Source organism: Sciurus vulgaris (genome assembly GCF_902686455.1).
Source record: "Sciurus vulgaris genome assembly, chromosome: 5".
Classification (NCBI taxonomy): domain Eukaryota; kingdom Metazoa; phylum Chordata; class Mammalia; order Rodentia; family Sciuridae; genus Sciurus; species Sciurus vulgaris.
Window position 1 is genome coordinate 18,831,036 of NC_136465.1, and position 20,064 is coordinate 18,851,099.

At 39.3% G+C, this 20,064-nt stretch overlaps 1 protein-coding gene across 5 annotated transcripts in view; it reads right to left on the bottom strand.

Annotated features, from left to right (window-relative positions):
* MARCHF1 (membrane associated ring-CH-type finger 1) overlaps positions 1–20,064 on the bottom strand; it is a 504,553-nt gene that overhangs the window by 65,936 nt on the left and 418,553 nt on the right. For 3 of the 5 annotated variants that reach the window (XM_079143378.1, XM_079143379.1, XM_079143377.1), the window contains exon 4: positions 12,904–12,983. In XM_079143378.1, coding sequence (XP_078999504.1) covers positions 12,904–12,983 — 80 coding nt within the window. Of the gene's footprint in view, positions 1–11,877; positions 12,619–12,903; positions 14,159–20,064 lie in introns of those variants that run through there. The other 2 variants (XM_079143381.1, XM_079143380.1) reach the window with 2 other exon arrangements.

The window sequence follows — 20,064 nt, forward strand, 5'->3', positions numbered from 1 at the left end:
CCTCCTCCAGCTACACTCCACCTGCCTCCAGGTATCACCCAGTCTGTCCATTCAAATTAGGATTTGGTTACAGCTGATTAGGTTAGAGCTCCCACAGTCCAATCCTTTTACCTCTGAATATTTGTGCACTAACACAGGAGACTTTGGGATGACCTCATATCCAGACCATAACACCTGGTTTCCTATCTGCACTCTATTTCTTGGTTCTCAAACTTTAACATGCATCAGACTAACATAGAGGTTAGCTCAAAGCTAGATGGTTGGATCAACTTCTAGAGTTTCTAATTCAATAGTTTGAGTCAGGGCCCAATAATCTGCATGTTCCACAAGTTCCCAGGTGATGCTACAGACTTACAGGTGCTACCCTTTGATTTAAGGTTTTTTTCTTTTCCCCATGGTTTCATTTGAAAGTGAATTATACTTCTTTATACCAACTTGATGAGAAATTTGAGGTTTAATCCAAGATGAAATCTGTTAAAAGTAACTGTATTTTCTATTTCCATCAATAAAGTTGTCCACTTTGAGAACCACTGTCCAAAGTTTTAGTCTCTCTTCAGGAGATGAGAAGAAATGGTTTGTACCAGTTGTTCATCCTCAGATTATTCTAGTGTGTCCAAATTATATAAGTGCTGCCAGGTGGACTTCCTGCCCTACAATCACACACAGCTTCTGGCATAAATTTTGTTCACCTGGCATTTAAAAGCAGTGTTTTCAGCCATTGCTGCTCATTACCATTATCTGGGGTGTTCTAAAAAATGCACACATGCTAAGATCTCAAGTCCACAGGGATCTGGGGGAAAAAAAATTTAAAAAATTTCCCAGGTGAGCCTAACATTCAGCTCAGACTGGGAACCTCTGGGTAAAATGATCTCTTCAGGACTTTCTAGCTCCATCTGGTGGAATCATGCAGCCTTGAGATGCTGTTAGGAGACAGGCTGTGCGGGGTATTTTAACAGTGTATAGGGCTTATATATGATTCCGTTTTTCTTTTTTCTCCTTGCCTCTTTTATTTTCTCCACTCTCACTATCTCAGAGTGTGCAAACATTTTAATTGGGTGACACCCTCAAAGGTTGTTAACCTAGATTAGATCAAAGAGTTTCCAAAATAAAGACAACAGAATTGGTGGAGGTCCAGAGAAGTTGCGTAAAAAGAACAAGGCAGTGAACATTGAGCAGCCCTTGGAGAGGCTTTGCTTATCACCTGTTGGGCAACCTTGAGGGAAAGAGGAAAGTGCTCAGTCAGAGCCATCTCCAAGGAGCTGGGTGAGAGCTCAGGGGTAGAGTGTATGTTTAGCATGTGCAAGGACCTGGATTCAATCTTCAGCACTGAGAAATACAATCCAGCTTCAAGAAAAAGGAAGTTCCCTGTATAATGTATTAAGCAAAATCTATCTCCAAACACAGGAACCTCTACATGACGGCATCTTTAGTTAGTCCCATGCATAACTGGAAGAAAATGAAGCAGGGGCTGGACTCCTCGAGTCCTCCTTGCATTTGATAGGGCTGGGAAGGGGAACATTGCACTGTTGAAGACTGTCAGAGTGATATGAACAAAGGACAACTTCCTGAGGCTGTTGCAGAGATATTTTGATTTCTGAACCAAATTAGATACCAGTATTTAAATGTACCTGTGTCTGAGGATGATTGCAGAAGATTTAAAATGAATGTGTAACTACTCTGCAACCGTTATGAGGAAGATAAAAACCTAAATATGGTAATTAGAAATTGAGAAAATGTTCAAGCTATAAATAAATTCTCAGATATGAATCATGATTTGGTATCAACAAGCACTGTACCCAACATTCATCAGTTTATATACACAGTTTTCGTTTTCTGTTTGCATAAATATATAGGGAATCTAAATTTAATACACAATAATTTTAAAAATGAATGTGAGAGAAGAGAAGAAAGAAGATGTTTTTTGTTTTTGTTTGTTTTTTTTTTTCTTAAAGAGAGAGGAGAAAGAGGAGAAATTTCCTATTGCCAAGCAAATAAATCCATTGAAGGAAGTATATCATTCAAAGTAACTATAGTTCCTTAATATATTAATATTCTAAAAAGTAGATAAATTCTGCTCAATTAAATTTTTCCTTATTAAGTAGTTTTCATTTTGGTATGACTGGATATTTACCAAGCTTAGAAATTACCAAAGAAAAGATAAATAATACCCAGAATAAATAGTCTTATAATGTAAAACTGACTTATGTGTCTAAAAGAGCATCATAATTCTTTTTCCTGAAGTTTTCTGAGATTTGGAAATTCAAGATTGATATTCAAATCTACTTCAGTATGGTTTTGTAAGCAAAGAAATGTCTAGTTTTTCCTTTGTTCCTTTCTAAAAGCACAATGTAAATAATTGGCTTACAGAATACATGGTATTTCCAAAAAATCAGAGTGATCTGTTTTGCCAATTAGAAAATAATTAATGAATCCACTGGGTTTTGCTCATGTAAAATAATTTACCAGTCAAGATAATCAGTATTATTGATGACACTGTTATTAATTTCATTCCTGGAGAGATTGTCTCTCAAATTGGGAACAATTACTGGAAAAAAAATTTCACCAAGAACAAGGCATGTCTTTAAAATATATAAACAAAAGATCTAAAATGCCATCTCTACAATCCTTTCAATTTATTCATAGTTCTCATGTTTGTGTATATCTTCATTGTTCTTGCTCATCAAAATAAAAACTACTCAGATAAATGATAATAGACCCTGTAAAAGAATACTAAACATTTATAACATTAAAATGTGCTGTTATAAATGTTGTGTATCTGAATTTTTACTGAAGACTGCAATGAATAAAGTTATTCATTTCAAGAGAGAAATTAGTTCTGAAACATTGCATTGTGCTAGGAATGCATTCATTGGCAATGCACGTCTCATTTTTCTCATTTTATGATCACATAAGTTAAAAGGGGCGAATTACCTTTTCATGTTTAACCACTCTAAGTAGAGAGAAAGCAAGAGTTGCATACCAGACCTTCTGACTCTTACGCTGAGTAATCTCCCAAGTAACTCACATCTGGCAGATTGTCAATAGTGCTCATGCCTGAATTTTTTTTTTTTTTTTTTACAAACTTAGCTGTTATTAAAATAAACAGGAGAAAGGGTGCTAGTAGTTCCTACAAGACTAAGCAAAATAAAGGCAAGAGTGTGAGGAAGAGCATGCACTTGTGAACTTTCTGAAGAGTCTCCTGGCTCTGAGAATAAACCCTTCCCATTAGGTCACTTGGGGCAATCCTTCTCATCTGAATATTGAAGACTGAACAGCTTATCTCTGACTCAGGGAATGAACTGTGGCAATCAATGTCAGTTTCATTCTGTATAGCAAAAAAAATATTAGGGAGAAATAACTGAATAAGTAAAAAAGTTGAACAAAATCTATAATTGAGTGAATATAACTCCAGGACCAACAGGTAGAAAATATAAGGAGTCAGCCTGAAAGAACCTTTACACAACAAGGAACTCAGACAGAAAAAAGCCTGCCCCAGGCAATAATGTGTCCAAGGAAGTGATAGATGACAACATGCACTGATGTTTCAGGGGTCTTCAGTGAGCAGATGGGAAGGTGACCCAGAAGAAGAGAGTCTATGAACTGATTTTCCCAGTGGCTAATAATTGCCTGAAAGGTTAAGGTAAAGAGAGGTGTGATTTTTTTTTTTCTCTAAATAAATACTGAGAGCAAAACTACGTGTTGAAATGATATTTTACTTTAAATTTTATTTATAATACATTGTTTTCTTAGCTTTTAAATTTCAAGTTTATCTGAGCATGCATACATAACACAGGTAAATAGGAAACAGATGTCTCATGGTGCTGCTCTCTGGCTTGTTTGTCACTCTTCTGTGGCCCTGTCTGCATTTGAAAGATGTATCGTAGAGGTATATTATATTTCCTGAAATCTATGCCCTCCAATCCACAGTTGTGAACCTTGACAGGACTTTTAACAATGCTTACGTATTCCATTATGTTTCCCATTGCTGGACTAAACCAAATGCAGAATGCCATTTAAATTTAAAGTTCAGAAAAGCAATAAATCATTTTTTAGTACCAGTCCTTTCTAGTGAAAAAAAGTTCATTTTGCATCTGAAATCAAATTTCACTGGATGTCTGACCCTGTCCTTCAGCTGAGCAGTTGACCTTCCAAGGACCTCGAAAAGAAATTTCTTAAATCTGCAGTTCCTTGCCATAGCCAAAGAACTCATTCCACTTTGGTCTCATTCTCCCCTATCTTCTTGGTGGAAACTTAAATAATTGATCCTTTCCATTTTCTGTATCTTTGACTTCTCTCTTTTTGAGTTCAAGTTTCTTCTAAGTTAAAAGCAAAAACAAAACAAAACAGAAAGACTTCCAAGTTCATCTCTGTCCAGTTACTGAGCTCTCTCCTTATTCAACTCACAGGTTTGCCTGTGCCTTCACAGCTGCTCTGCCCCTGTCCTCTGTTGGCTCCTTTCCTGGGCCATTAAATGCTGATCCTCTGCAGGGTTTTGCCCTCGTCTTCTTAGTTATGGGGTTTCATGGGGAAACTTCATCCCCGCTACCTCGGTACTGGACTCCCCAGCTATGTCTTTGGATCTCTGGATCCTCATATGTACCTGCCAACTCTCAAATATCTCTTTTTGGATATTTGTTTTGTACGTCAACCTATCATGCTCCCAATTGAATTTACCTTTCCCTTTTAGATCAGCCTCCTAAGCAGAGTTTTCTCTCAATAGTAAATGATACCTGCCTAATTTTCTAAAATTCAGAAAATGGGAGAACAGATAAGTATATGCTTTACCATCAAGTCTTGCTTTATTTACTTTCAAAATATTTTTTAAAAAGTCCATCAATCTCTTTCTATTCTCACAGCCACGGCCCTTTTCCCTGGGATACAGCCATAGATTCCTGACTAGCTCTGCTTTCTCTCTTTTGGCTTCTGGCTTGCCCCCACCAATTTGTTTTCCAACAGCAACCTGAGTGACCGTCCCCAAAATGCAAAAGTGAGATTGTCATTCATTTGCTTAAAAGTCTGCAGAAACTTTCCCTTCATCATTAGAGGAAAGGCCAGACTCCTAACTGTGGTTGATAAGGTGCTCTGTGATTGGCTGTAGCTCCTCCCACTGTCCACTAAGTCCTTCATATAGGGGGTCTCTGTGTTCGTAGGTATCCTGTCCTTCAGGAACGCAGGCTATCCTGTCTCCTCTTCTCTTCATTGACTCACTCCTACTCCTCCTTTGAATTTTTCCTTATTACTTCCTCAGGGAAACACTTTGTTCTACTAAACGTGTTCCTTTATCTTTGTTCATGGATTTTTTTTTTAACATTCCTCTGCTTAATTGTTTTACCAACTAAAATATGACTTAATAAAAGATGGGACCATTCTATCTTTTCCACTGCATTTCCAGTTTCTAGCATTGCCTTTGCACAAAACAAGTTCTCAATAAATAATCGTTCAACATATGAAGGGATGAATAGAACAATTTATGAATTTGATGATAGGGGTAGGAAGGTCCATTTTAAGCACAATTCTCTTAAGGCTTAGGCTTGTTACCCAAAAATTATCCTAATAAATTTTTAAAATGCTAATTCTATTTTTATAAAGCATGATCTTGTTGTTCCTGAGAAGTCTTCTGCTATGAACATATTGAGCTTTAGCAAATCTTTCTCTCCACTTTCCCACACCCATTTAAAATTATTGCAACTTGCAAGAGAGAAACAAAATAAAATATAGTTTATTTTTTTTTATCAATTCTCAGCCAGGTTTTTCTCAAGAATCTTTCTTAATAAAAATGAGGATATACGTAACATATATGCATATTAAAAAGTGTGTCCTCAAATTTACTCTCCAACCAAGCTAGGGCCAGAACATTACCAGGAGCTATCACTTACCATTGCCATTTTCCTCTTTCAAAGAAGAGGAATTCAGATGGAATTCAGAATTCCTTATTGGTTTTACAGTGTATCACCCAATTCTCATTATTGTCCCCATGTCTGCTCAGTCTCCTCTCTCAGCCTGCATTAACTCGAAAGCCATTCAGAGGTTGTGTTTGAGGAAGGCAAAAATTGTCCTGAGTATGTCAGAGGACATAAATAAGTATATTTTATGACCCCTCAGTTCAAAGAGTGGTTATTCTACAAGGACAGGAGAATGAACATGTGTGAAACTAGAGAAAAATTGAATATTAAATATGTGACATTCCCTGTAAGGACTATAGGAAAGACAAGAAAGAAAAGATTGTTGTAGACCACAGAAGCTTGGAAAAGCATCAGAGAGGAGGATAAAAATGAGGTGACTGTTGAAGCAAGCATTTGGAAGAAAAAAAAGAAAGATATTTAGGAGGAGGAGGATTTGTATTTGATGGTGGTATAGAGGAGTGCTGTGGGTTTTATTTTTCTTTTTCACTTCACTTTCACTTTTGTTTTTCTTTTTCACTTGGTGTTGCTCTTTTTACTGTCCTTTCCCCAACTCATAAAGTGCTGGAGGGATTACAGATAGTTACATATTAAATCTAGCTTTCCTGTCCAAGGATTCGACCTAAGCAAAATGCTCCGTGCCCTTGGTGAGTGAGTATAACCTAGGCTTGGCTAATTATATTTCCTCCCTCGCATTTTATGTTTAAATGCTTGAAGAGAACATTTCTCTTTTCTGTTATGCCATGCTGATAAGATATAACCCTGACACTTCCTCTCCTCACACTCTCTCCTTTCTTCTATATAGAGAAAGCTTGTCTGCAATAGGAGAAAATAACAACACACAGGAGAGAGAATCACATGGTTTTTGTGACTTTCTGGAGTCCCTGAAGCCATCTGTACACCTGGCTTTAGTATTTCTGTGGTTAACAACTACTTTCTTGCATAAGCTCATTTGAATTGGTTTCTGTCAATTTTAACCTGGTAAGAGAGTCCTGACCAAAACAGGTAGCAGGCTAAGGTGCGGATGAAGGGAGAGATGGAAAGTGTCGGGAAGGACCAGAATGGAACAGTAGGAATGAGAAAGGAGGCACAAATCAGAGGCAATCTCTGGAGAACAAAATGACAGGACTTTGTTGGAGACTGGACACATCCAGTGTCAGTCAAACGGGGGTCAAAACTGAAAATTCAGGAAACGTGTGGACTCACTGATAGAAATGGGCGGAGTTGAGATGAGGAAGTGGATGTGAATGGAAGCAGCAGTCATGACAAATGAGTTCCTGATAAAGATGAGACAGTCAGACTCTGGCTTCAGTGACATGGCGCCCACTCTGCCGGAATGTCACCGTGAAGTACAGAGGAGTGACCTACTCATGCTGTGTGTCAGCAGTATAGGGAGCAGGACTTCCATGATGTAGCTCTCCTAAGTCATCCTTGTGGTTTGTGGTTTCTTCTTCTTCCCACATAAAACGGGAGAATCCGTAGGGCAGACAATGGTTCTCAAGGTGTGGTCCCTACATCAAAAGCATTAGTATCACCTGGGAACATTTTAGAAATGCAAATTCATGGGCCCAACCACAGAGCAAGGGAAACTCCAGGGTTGACCAGAGATCTGTATTTTAACAAGTCTTCCATTCGGGTTTCAGAACCACTGGAGTTAGAATATCCTTAAAGATTGGTTCTAGGGGTTGGGGTTGTGGCTCGGTGGCAAAGTACTTGCCTAGCATGTGTGAGCACTGGGTTCGATTCTCAGCACCACATATAAATAAACAAATTAAATAAGGCCCATTAACAACTAAAAAATTATTTAAAAAAGAAAGATTGGTTCTACAGCAGGTGAGGTAATCAAACAATGCTATGATTTCACCTAGTGAGCATGATTCCAATCCTATATAAACATCACATTTTCCTTATAAACTATATTTTGAGCATGTGCTATCTGCTAGATAGTGTTCCAGATGCTTTGGATATGGCAGTGGGTGAATATGACACAGTTTATCACAAGACACTGATATTTTAGAAATTAAAAATGATGGAAATGACTGCTAATGAGCCTGTTAGTTAGGAGGTCAGGCATGTGTACCAAAAAACTGAGAAGGAATGACTAAGAATTAGTCTGGTGAGACTCAGAGACAAAATGCAGTGTCAATCTAGGTCATGAAAGGAAATGACCAGCATGGATAGGTCACAGATAATGGTGGGTATTCGGGCTGGAGTGGCAGATCCAATAGAGAGATCATAGGGAGACTTGAAAATCAAAGATTTTGCAGTTGACACTGCGGGCCATTTAGAGGCCTTGAAAAAATTCAGTGAGGGGCTAAGATGTTCTGATTTATGTTTTCTTTTATAATGTGTTTTGTGTGTGTGTGTGTGTGTGTGTCTGTAAAAAAGACAAAACTTTCCCACTGTGCATAAGTGTGGGTACAACAGCATGATGATTTACATTCCTTCTACGTTAAAATTGGCTGAAAGAAACACCATTTCTGAATAAGGACCTGATGAGGGTGTGAAAGAGGATATAGTGTCCATGTGAGGTCTAAATGCCAGGAACGGAAAAGGAGGAAGGGTTTCGAGCTGCTTCTGCTTTGTGGTTGTGGCTGAGCCCGTCCTGCCCATGCATGTCTGAAGCTCAGGAGTGCAAGTTCACAGGCTGCTGCCGCTCTGTCACCATCATTTCCTCCCTGTGTAGGCCACCCTGTGCCTAGGCTGTATCTACTTGGGGCCTCTTCTCCCACATAGGATCTTTTACAGACATATAATTCACTTTTTGGGCATTGCTGTCACCTCTTTGAAAATAATTACCATGGCCTTCATATCTTCCCTGGCCTTGAGAAGACTTTCCATGTTTAATATGTTTCCCTGTGTTAACATCATGTTAGCATATGCAGTTACACATTAGCAGTGCTTTGTTGTTATGCTGTGTATAATTCACTAATGATTAAAAATTTTCATACCCGGCTCTGACTGCTCTCCTGCACTTCAGTAATGTCTCACGTTGTCTGCTGGACAGGTGACACTGGAATGTCACTGTATCCACAGCTAGCCTGCCTATAATCGAACTCATCATGTTTCTCTCAAATCAACAAATCTCTGACCTCTCCTGCCTGTATCAGTAACATCGGCATTTCCTGTCTCCCAACTTCCAAGGTCTGGAGTCACCCTTGACTCCTTTGTCTTATGCTCTCACCATATCCAGTCACTAAGATCATTCCTGTTCACTTAGTGGAATGTCAGTATGCCATCTGTTCTTTCCTTTCATTATCCATTACCACTTAGCCTGCTTAACTCACAGTGGGATACTTCTACCACAACTGCTCCAAAATCAAGGTTTCTCTATCATCACACTCAGGGACAAGGGTGGCTGCTCTCTCTCTCTGACACTCCATAAGCTTATTTTATTTAGCAAAGTCTTTTCTGTATTATTTTTAGCAGCAAAACCTTTTTATTCCTTAGAGGAATACTCTGCAGAACCCTAGTGAAGATGGACTCCAGCTGAAGATGGACTAAGAGAGGCCTCCCCCAACCTGCCCTCAGCTTTTAAGGCAAAAGTTTGGACCTTAAGAGGTTCATTGAGGTCATCTGGAAACAGATTTACAGAAGCAACAACTTGGAATGATTCTATATTTTCTTCAAAATGTCTCTAAAAAAAAAAATCATTGGTTGTTATCAACCTATGTAAATCTTCTAACCTAGCCACATAAATTCATGAAAAATTTTCAATATACAGTCAGTCAATCCTTCATTCCCATCTGAGCTAATGGTATATTCCCTGACCTCAGCACCTGGAGCACCATCCATGTATTGTTACCAGTCAAAATTCTACTTTTCTCAGCCCTAATCCCATCCCTTCCTAAGGGATTTCTAAATCACCCCAGCTCTGGAGGGTTTTCTTTCTTTAGATTCCTGAAATAGTTCTCTTCTTACATTCACTCTGTACTACCTTAAACTTTTGTCTTTTCAAGGTGTGCCCTCAATTTCTCTCACTTAGCAAATAGGCTGCTTAAAGGAGAAATCAAGTGTTTTGGCAGTTTTTATCCTCAGCATTCAGAATAATATGTTGCTCAAAGCATTTGCTGAGATGGTGTATTTTGGTGATGATCCACAGTAGGAAATAACAGAAATAGGCCCATTGATCTCACTTTCACTAAGTTAAATACCCTTCTTTGGAAATGTTCCTCCAGCATAATATTCATGTTAGAAGACCCAGTCACCATGACTTTAATTGTTAACATTACTTTTTTCTCCAGTTATCCTTAAGTTTAAAGCTAGCTTCTTTGACTGTCTTACTAAATAATGTTGGAAGTAGATTTGGGAAATGACAACAGATGGTTGCAAGTTGGGAGTTCTTAGTTTAGACTAGATATGATGTTTAGCCTATCTCCTAAATCTTCAGGAAAGGCATGTATAAATCATATTTAAAAGATTATATGAAACTTGCATTAATATATAAATCAAATGGTGTCACTTTACTTTTAAATGCCTTTTAAATCCCCCAGCGTGTTTTACATGGCCCTGAGTAGCCTGGCCCACTCCACTTCTCCATCCTTATTTCCATATCCATATCCCCTCCCCCTCACTCACCACACCCAGGCCACAAAAGCAGGTTTTCAGTTTCCTGCGCTCAGACTCCTTCCCTCTTCCTGGTATCCTCTGCTTGGATGGTCTTCCTGCTTCTTTCCTTGATCAAGTCTTGTTATATGTTGAGCTTTGGTCAGATTGTTACTTCTTTGGTCAGATTGTGAATTACTCTCTGATCCCCCAGAATAAGTTAAGCTTCTGTGCTCCCAGATTCCTTATCATGATTGTAAATATAAAACAACTGTAAAATAATGTTTTTCATGTCTGAGCTCCCCATTGGACCACAAGCTCTATCATGTCAGAAACTATCCAAATATGCACTATATTTTTAGTGCCTAGAGTGAAGCTGGATGCATCATAAATGCTTGAATTAATGGATTTTATGAAAAACTATCTTACAGAACTTTCAGAGAAACAAACCATTCTCATGTTCTTCACCTACAGATTAATTTTTCTTGTTCCTGCCCCAGATGGGCATGGATAGCTTTTTCCAGTTCATGTGATTCACACGAAACACATACATGTTTTATAAAATAACTTCAGTTTTTATGAGAATAAATTTAAACAGCCAAGCATTATACAACGAAAATCTCCACTTGCTCCCAAATAGAATCCAAATAGCTTAAATGATTGGATATAATTTTAATTTCTTGTTGTTTAAAATTACCTCATTTATGCCTACTACCATGGATATCCCTATAATTCTTTTTAACATTGTGTTATTTTAAAACTGTGCAGGTTTGGGTAAAAAGTACAAGAAAGCAATATTATAGCCATGTAATGTCCAAAAGTTGAAATCTTTTTGTGCATGATTATTAGCAAAGTTAATGTGCTTTATTCCCTAAAGGTTCCAGTAACCCCACAGAAATGACCATGACCTGTTTCTCTGTCCTTTCAGTCTTGAGTTACCCTGCTGAGTCAGGCAGTTGGAGAACAAATTAGAGCCAACCACAGAGGAGATTTTTCTGTTGCAAAAAATCTGACCTTAAAGGACCAAGTCTTGAATAGCTTTCTGTTAGGATGCTAACTTCACCAGATTTGCATGGAACAATCTAAGGCTTCACACACTTCTCACTCATTTGTCCTCCACTATGTTTGTCTTAACTGGAATGGAGACAAGACTCAAATGTTTTGTTAATCCTTTTTCCAGGATAAGCATTATTCAACAAAAGGAAAGGGAAGAAGAAATCTAATTCTATAACAGCTTTCAAACTCACAGATACTTCTGCATTCTTCTTCTCATACCCAACTTTTCTCATTTATCATCTTATAGCCCATCAGACAGACAACAGAACAAATAAATGTTACATTTTAAGGGTTGATCACACACAAACACACACCCAACTCGCAGCAGGAAGAAATCTACTTGGATGACATCAAGTCTATCTCTACCGTGACTGACCTGCACACTGATAAGTGATCAGACCCATCATCGTAGGTGGCTGGAGGATTCTGATCAGCATTATTCCCCTGGATCCCTGTATTGTCCACGTACTGGCTGCTTCCTGCAACTGCCAGGATTTCAGTGCTGGAATCCATTTCTGAAAATCTTTTCTTGATTGTTTCATTTTGCCTAAGACTGTGCAAGAGCTCAGAATCCCTGTGGTGGTATCTAATTTTGCTCCCTTCATGGTTCCTTGAGGGTCTCTTCATCTCAAAGGATTCTTCTTGGTACCTAATGACTTTTCCTCTGCAGAGGTTTAAAGAGCAACTCTCACATTCCAGTGGCTCCTGCTGCTTCTCACCTTTGGACCCCAGATCAACAAGCTCAATTCCATTAGGAGTGGAAGACCCAGCCAAGCTTCCATGGGGCTTATTATTATTTCTCCTTCTTCGTGATAGTCTGAACTTAACCTGTGCTCTCCTTTTTGTCTGCATCCAGTGATTCTCATCTGTGGAAGATGAATCTGAAGAATCTGTGTAAAGTTCTCTCCATCTGGGGCTTGAGATCTGCAGGTGGAAGTCACTTTTCCCCCCTTTTATTTGTTCTTCTGCATGCTTGTACCTTTCAGAGGCCCTTTTCCTCCTCCTAGGCTTCTGTTTTACTGGTTTCTTACCAGACTCCTTCCTAGCAGGACTCAGCACCATGACAGGGGTGCAGGGCTCAAATGCATCTTCTGACATGTCATGCAAGATGGAAGATCTAGACAAAGCAGCAGGCAAAGGATGGGAGATGGGAATGGAGAGGAAAGTCATGGAAAGACAGAGGGAAATAAAAAGAATGATGAAAATGATAGCATGATCATAAGTTGGTAAATAAAGATCAAATGAAGAAAATGAACTAAAGGGGGGGGGGGATTATGTGAGAATAAATTGTCCATGGACAATGTAAAGCAGAAGCAAGAGCCACACATTCTCAGAATGTAAAACAAAAATACAAAACACAGGTCTAAGAAATATTGAATAGGATTATTTGCTCAGCACTTACCTGCAAATGTCCTGAGTGGATGGACAGACAGACAACCTTGACTGGCTCCTGGGAGCTGCCCCTGTCGTTGGGCTGCTTGCCTGGAGAAACAAGTTAGATAATTTGGCATCTTGGTTAAGGTAATACATGGTGGATATCTTGCTTTTTTTCCACATATTTAAAAAATTACAACAAACGTGGCTGCCAGTCATGTTGCTCATGATGCAGCTCACAGAATGCAGGAAGTTGAGGGCTCGTTTTGCAAAAGTAAAACTTCTATGAGGAACTTGAACAGCTGATCTGCTGTACCACTCTGCTGTTGCTTCACACGAGAGAGGAAGATGATTCCACAAGTTTCTATTCCATTTACTATAATCAATTGAGTGGACTAGCTCAATTTGCCTGGGAAACAAATAGGTAATGATTTAAGAGCCCATGAAACACAGGACTAAAATGCTATTATGTGATAAAGGAGATAATAATCTGGGAAACCAAAATAATCAAATAGCCACGAGATTGCTAGATACTGCCTTGAGTTAACATTGAGGCCCCATGAGACAACATATTTGAAAATACTTTATAATATTTAAAAGCCTGTGGTGGCCACAATTATCATTTCATCAGAGAAACTAACAAAATCAATTCATGTCAACAGTATTGACCTTGCATATGTTTTTAACCCAGTGACATACTGATCTTGAGAATGAGAACCTGAAATAATTCAGGTTATTATCACAAAATTGAATATATTTCACTAAATTTCTACCCTTGAGACACATTCTCTTTATTTGACTTCTTTAAGCTATTGTGTTTAACACATAGGATGATGATAAATTAAAAGCTAGAGTGCACTGATAATTTATCATGTGGATTGTATTGTCTTCTGCTGTGGCTTTGTCTACCATTTCTAATTCTTACAATAACTTCAGAAGTGAGAAATAATAAATTGCAGTTTTGAGTACATATTTTTGCCAGTCATTATTTTAAGTGATTACCATATATTCAATTAATACAGTAAAGCATGCAGTAAATACTGAAATTACTTCTACATTGCAGTTGAGGAAACTGAGAAATTGGGGCAAATTTTCACTCATAGGTGGTGGCCCATTAATTTGGGCCAGAAGTCTGGCTCTGCCACCTGTTTTCTTATCCAGCTTCTCTCCCTCCACGTACAAGGAAACCAAGTGAGTTACCAGTCTAGCTTCAGGCCTGACTGCAGAGATGACATACACAACTTAGTCACCAGGACAGTAAGAATCAGAGTGAAAAGATTAGCCCAAATTTCACAGGCACTCTAAAAATTCTCACATAAATATGGGAATCATTATAAAGTATAAATTTATAATTATAATTATAAATCATTATAAATATGGGAATCACCTCATATTAATGATTGTGGGATCCAGAGAGAAAGGGAAATTAATTCTTACTCAAGAGGTAAGAAAGAAATGAGAAGAGGAGGTTCAGCTGGCTGAATATCAGTCCTTTAAAGATGTCCATATCGTAATATCTAGACCTTGTGGTTATGTTTTCATACATGGCAAAAAAGGACCTTACATATATGGTTAGGCTAAGAATTTTGAGATGGGGAAATTATCCTGAGTTGTGCTGGTAGACACAATGTAATCATGAGGCTACTAATAAAAGGGAGGCAATAGCATTAGGGTCAGATGGAAAACCCAAATGATAGGAGTAGAAGTCAGAGAGAAGGGACTACGCCACACTGATGGCTTTGAAGGCAAAGGGACAGGGCCTTGAGCTAAGGAATGCAAATCGTCTGTAGATACTGGGAAAGTTTAGAAAATGGGTCCTTCCCTGGAGCCTGGAGAAGGCATGCAGCCCTGGAACCCCTTCATCTGAGACTTGTGGAATCCATGTTTAGCTGCTGACCTCCAGAACTATAAGATAATAATTTTTTGTTGCTCACAGTCAGAAAGTTTGTGGCAATCTATTACACAAGTTATTGGAAAGTAATATAGTGTGAGACATTTCAGCTAATCTTCAAAGGCAGACAAGATTTGAAACCATAAATAATGCCATATTTCTTAAATTAGCCAAGTAATTTCTTTAGCATTCATAAATCTCTCACAAATCAAGAAAAAAAAAAGTCAATTGATTTCATAGAAAAATGAGTGAAACACACAGGTAGTTCACAGAAAAGGATTTACAAAGGGTCCAAATTCATGTGTAAAAAGATGCTCAACCTTAATAAGCCAAAAAATTCAAATTTAGTTAATAATGGGTATCTACTTCCATGTATCAGATGAGCACATTCAAAAAAGATTGCTAACACCCACCTTGTGTCACTGAGGTATGGAAACCAATTGTTGTCATAGATTATTAGAGTAATTGGAAGTCTTTACAAATTATTTGGATGGCAATTTGGTAAACTTTATTAAAATAGAAAATATCTATGCAATTCAAGTTATAAATTCTACTCATAGAAACTAACTTTGCTAAAACACTTTCACCATTACCCAAAGATGTATTTTTTTTCAAGAATATTCATTTTAACATCATTTGTAATGGAAATAAATTAGAAACAACCCACAGGTTTATTAATTATTTACAAGGAAATACATAAACCATTAAAGAGAATTTGGTACATCATAGAGATGCACACACACTCTCCCACACATACATTTGTAGAATGTATTTTTTGGGGAGGACTGGGGATTGACAGGTGCTTAACCCCTGAGCTATATCCCCAGTTCTTTTTAAAATTTTTTTTGTAGAGACAGGGTCTTGCTGAGTTTTAGGGCCTTCCTTGCTGAGGCTGGCTTTGAACTCATGATCCTCCTGCCTCAGCCTCCCGAGCTGCTAGGATTATAGGCATGTGCCACCATACCCAGCTGCAGAATGTATTAGTAAGACAAAAATCAAATTGCATACAATGTGATCTTGTTAGTGTAAATAGTGCTTGATTGATGTCTTTGCATATGACACAAAAAGTCTGGAGGTGTACACATACAATCATTGACAGTGATTATCTCTGTGAGGTAGGATTATGGAAAATATTTTTCAAAATATATGTATCTATAATTTAAAATATTTAATCTGAATAACAGGAAAGTCATTTTAAAAATCATGTTTATAATGTTGAAAGTGGTGGCTAATAATATCAGAATAAAGATTTGTGGTTTTTGTCTCCAGTAAAAAAGGCATTGCTCACTCAGCCTATTTGGACTCCACTTCACCTTTCAACTAAATACAGACAACGGTAACTCCTGCAAGAAAGGAGTGTTAAGGTGATAACATGAATTCATGGATCTGTAAAGAGTTATAACAGTACACTAAGCTCGAGATGTTAAAATTCTTTTTATGCATTCCTCATAAGTCATGGACGTGGTCACAGGGACTCGATGGTATTTCTCTGAGGGAAAGACATGTAATAGCCTTAGGCCCATGACTCTCAATCCTGGCTGAAAAATAGAATTGCGGGGAACTTTTAATAATATCTTTCCTTGAGCCTGATTCTAGAATCTTTGAGGTATGTGATCTGGGCAAAAATCCTGGACGTTATTTTACTTAAAAGCTGCCCCAGTGACCATAAAGTGCATCCAGAGTTAAAAACTTAGTCAAAGGAGATACAGGCTTGCTTTTAATTTCCTATTGGATGTTTTCTGAGACTCTAGTGAGAAAATATTGAAAGTTTGATTCTTTTTTTAAGAGATAGAATTTGGGGATGTTCTAATCCTTGGATCTCATTTTTATATATCTAGAAGAGATCCTGGAATTCTAGACACAGCTTTACTACAACCCATAGTATAAGGAGAGAGAAGGTATGACCCAGGGAAAATTCTAGCGTGCAGGAAGTAAAATCTCTGTCTTGCTGCTGAAGAGCAAGACAGGAAAAAGATAACAAGGGGTGACATTCCACTGTCTGTGTCTCCAGTCTATCCGCCCTGGGTTGCACATAGTCTGAGCAGAGGGAGCAGGAGGGGTAGGCAGGGTATGTGGAAGACTCCCCAGGACATTTCTGGGGAGTGAACAAGCACAGGCTGTTCTTCCCTTCCCCGGGAACACTGTGCCTTTCAGTTCAGCTTTCCAGCCAGCGTGGGCAGTGCCTCATGTGCACCTTGGTGGGAGGGTACAAGTGGCTGAAGCAGATGGACCCGAGGTACTTACTTCTGCCTTTCCCATCCTGATGGGGGTGGGGAGAGTGAGGAAATCCACACATCTTCAGTGGTTTCTTGGGTATGTGCAAAAGCTGCGATTGCTCACCTGGGAGAGCAAGTAGGGTCCATCAGAGTAAAGTGAATGTGACTTCCTGACAGCAGGCCACGGGAAAGGCTGCCCCGTCCAGAGGCCTGGATTGCCTGTGAAAGCTGAAATAGGTTGGCGGCCCGAGCCTTGCTTAACTATGTCTGGAAAGCTGGCCACCAGGTCTCAGGCCAGGAGCACTTAAGCAACAGCTCTGCTAAAACCTGGAGGACAGAATCTGTACAGAGGCCACTGCTCCGTGTGTATTCTGGAAATTGAAAGGGCAGGGTGAGGAACCTGCGAGACTGACTGTGATTAAGCTCTGAAACGATGGTGATTGGTGTCGATTTCGTTCTTCTCTTTTTAAATTAAACACTTCCCACATCGGCAATAACGGGAGCTCAAGAAGAAAGTACTGCGTGCCAAAGGCAGGGTGGCATTCCTGAAAATCCCTGTACCATGTTCTGACGACAATGTCCACAGATAGAGGAATGTGATCTTGAAGTGAAGTCTGTAATCCTATGGAATAAACATGGTACCTGGAGGAAGAAAAGGTCCAACCGCAGAGTAGAAGAGAGCGGCAGAGCAAGTCACCTTAATGCCCCTTTTGACACAACAAGGTTTGGAAGGAACCAAACATCTTTTCTTTCTGCTTTTGGCAATTCTCACCATTAGGAGAGTGGCTCAGGGCAAGGCCAGGTTCTTCAGCAGATTAAAAAAAGAAGGGGCAACTAATACTGGGGAGTCTAGCTGGCTTTGAGAGGCCCCAGAAAGCCAGTGGGTGGTGCTGTGCAGCCTGGATACATTTCCTGTTGAAACCCAGCATTGAAAACAAAGATAGAATAATGATTGTCATCAGGGAAGGCATGGCGGAAAATTTCATTTGAAACACTAGATCGTGTCACCTCCTGTTTTTAGCAGAAACAGGTATTTGCTCCTATTTATATAAACCAGATCCAGGATTAGGTTTGTCAATAGTTCAGATTGAACCAATGGGGCCAGAAAACCATAAGACTAAGTTCTGAGAGGAATGACTCTCAGAACTAGTTATTATGCCTGGGTAATGACTAGGAACCAGTCTGTGAAACAGAGGAGGTGGGTTCACAGCACCTAGGCTGCCTAGTAACACATAGACTTTCTGGGAGCTAGATCGAGAGATAGAAGACACCCAGGTACCCAGGGTCACATCCCTTCAGTCCACTTTTCACGTCAACCTAGGCTGTAGGGAACAGATCCTTATGCGTGCTAACCAACCTCAGGTGACAATGCCCCACCTTAGGTGAGAGTCACTTGGTTTCTACTTTCTTCCAATTCTGGGAGAACCCACTGTCCTTGCACAACCTTTAACAGGAGAGAGTTAACACCTCTAAGGAAACCCTTAATAAAAATCAACACTATGAGGTTGTAGCTAAGTGACCCATCTTATTGTTCCTCAGGTGGAAAATTCTCAGAGCTGTCTTAGATATTTCTTAGGAGTCTCATTGGAATCAGTTCCCCTTTACTATCTTCAAAATGCAGTCTTAAATTAACTCCCCTCCCATCTTTGTTTCATCCTTCTTTACACCCACATTCTGATTCCTGGGCAACTTTTAAAACATACCAATGGCACCAAAATTTTTATTATAGGTAATGTTTTGAATGAAACCTAAACTGACAGAAAATTGACACCAGAGATTGTGCTAGAAAGCAGACCCACAAGATTTTAGGAGCTGGGTCATACTCATGGTTACACATAACAAGGTACTCTTTGCTGGTAGTGGATGGGGTGGTGATGGTACCTCTTGAGTGGTAGCATCACAATTCCTGGGTTGGACAAAGTCCAGGCTGGTGAGAAGCATGCAGTAGCTCTAGTTTGGGTATAGTAAGGCCAGTGGCGGTTACAAGGCTCTGCACTTGTTAACTTTTCTAAGGCTTGACAGCTGCCTTGGAAATTCTATGAAGGAGAACAAGTTTAGCCCAGACAAATATCAGCCAAGGGCGTTCTGTGAAAACCTGTATACCAGTGTGCCCCAGAGTGTAAAGTGCAATCCCTAGACAATCTTCAATTGAAAGAAGGCAGACGCTGGAGGATAAACACACCAGCCCCAGTCTTTCAAGTGCTCACTGCTTGGATACATCCTTTATGTTTCTTAGGAGATCCTGTTGATCCCTGTTGTCACTCCAGTGTAGTCCACATCCTTCCATTGACTTCTTCCCTTATTCTGTCTCATTGCTCCTTCTCCCTCATTCTTGCTGCCAAGGGAACATTTCTCAAACAAACTACTTGCACAAGAACTTGTTCTAAGCTCTGGTTTTGGTAGAACATAAACTCAGAGACTGGACAATCAGGGGGAGGTGTTGGCAGGTACTGGGTCCATGAGTCCATGGGACAGAGGTTGAGTTAGATATTTGGAGGATAAATCAGTTGATGGTTGCCACTGCACCTGATGGCCTTGGGGTATCTCCCATGGTCAGGTTGCCAGTCCGGTATTTGATCTAAGTCCGACTGCAAGCACATCAAGTTCTAATTCCTGGCCCCTCCCTCAATTTGATGCAGTTAATTGCTGAGAAATAGGAAAATAGTCTCACAGTTCTCACTTCCTTCCATTTTTCTCCTTTTGACCCATGTTCTTCACAGCTTTGAAATTTCCCTCCTTAAGGTACAACCCAAATCATTTCCTTTTACTTCCTGAAAGGGCTTCAATGATTCCTTACTGCCTTATAAATTGAATACATATATCCAGGTTGGGATTTTAGACCTCTGTGTTCTGAATCCCATCCATTTTTTGGCTTTTAATTTCATCTATTCCTCTTAATTCTGGGGTCCCAGAAAGAGCCAGCTCATTTGCTATTCCTAAACATGCCCCTACTTTTGTGTCCATGACTTTACAGCGAACAGCAAGAGCATAGCCTTGGAATTTCCCTCAAGGGTCAGTTAATTTTCCTAACCTATGTACATCCATTTTCTGAACTCCGAAAGCCCTTTTAACTTCTCACATG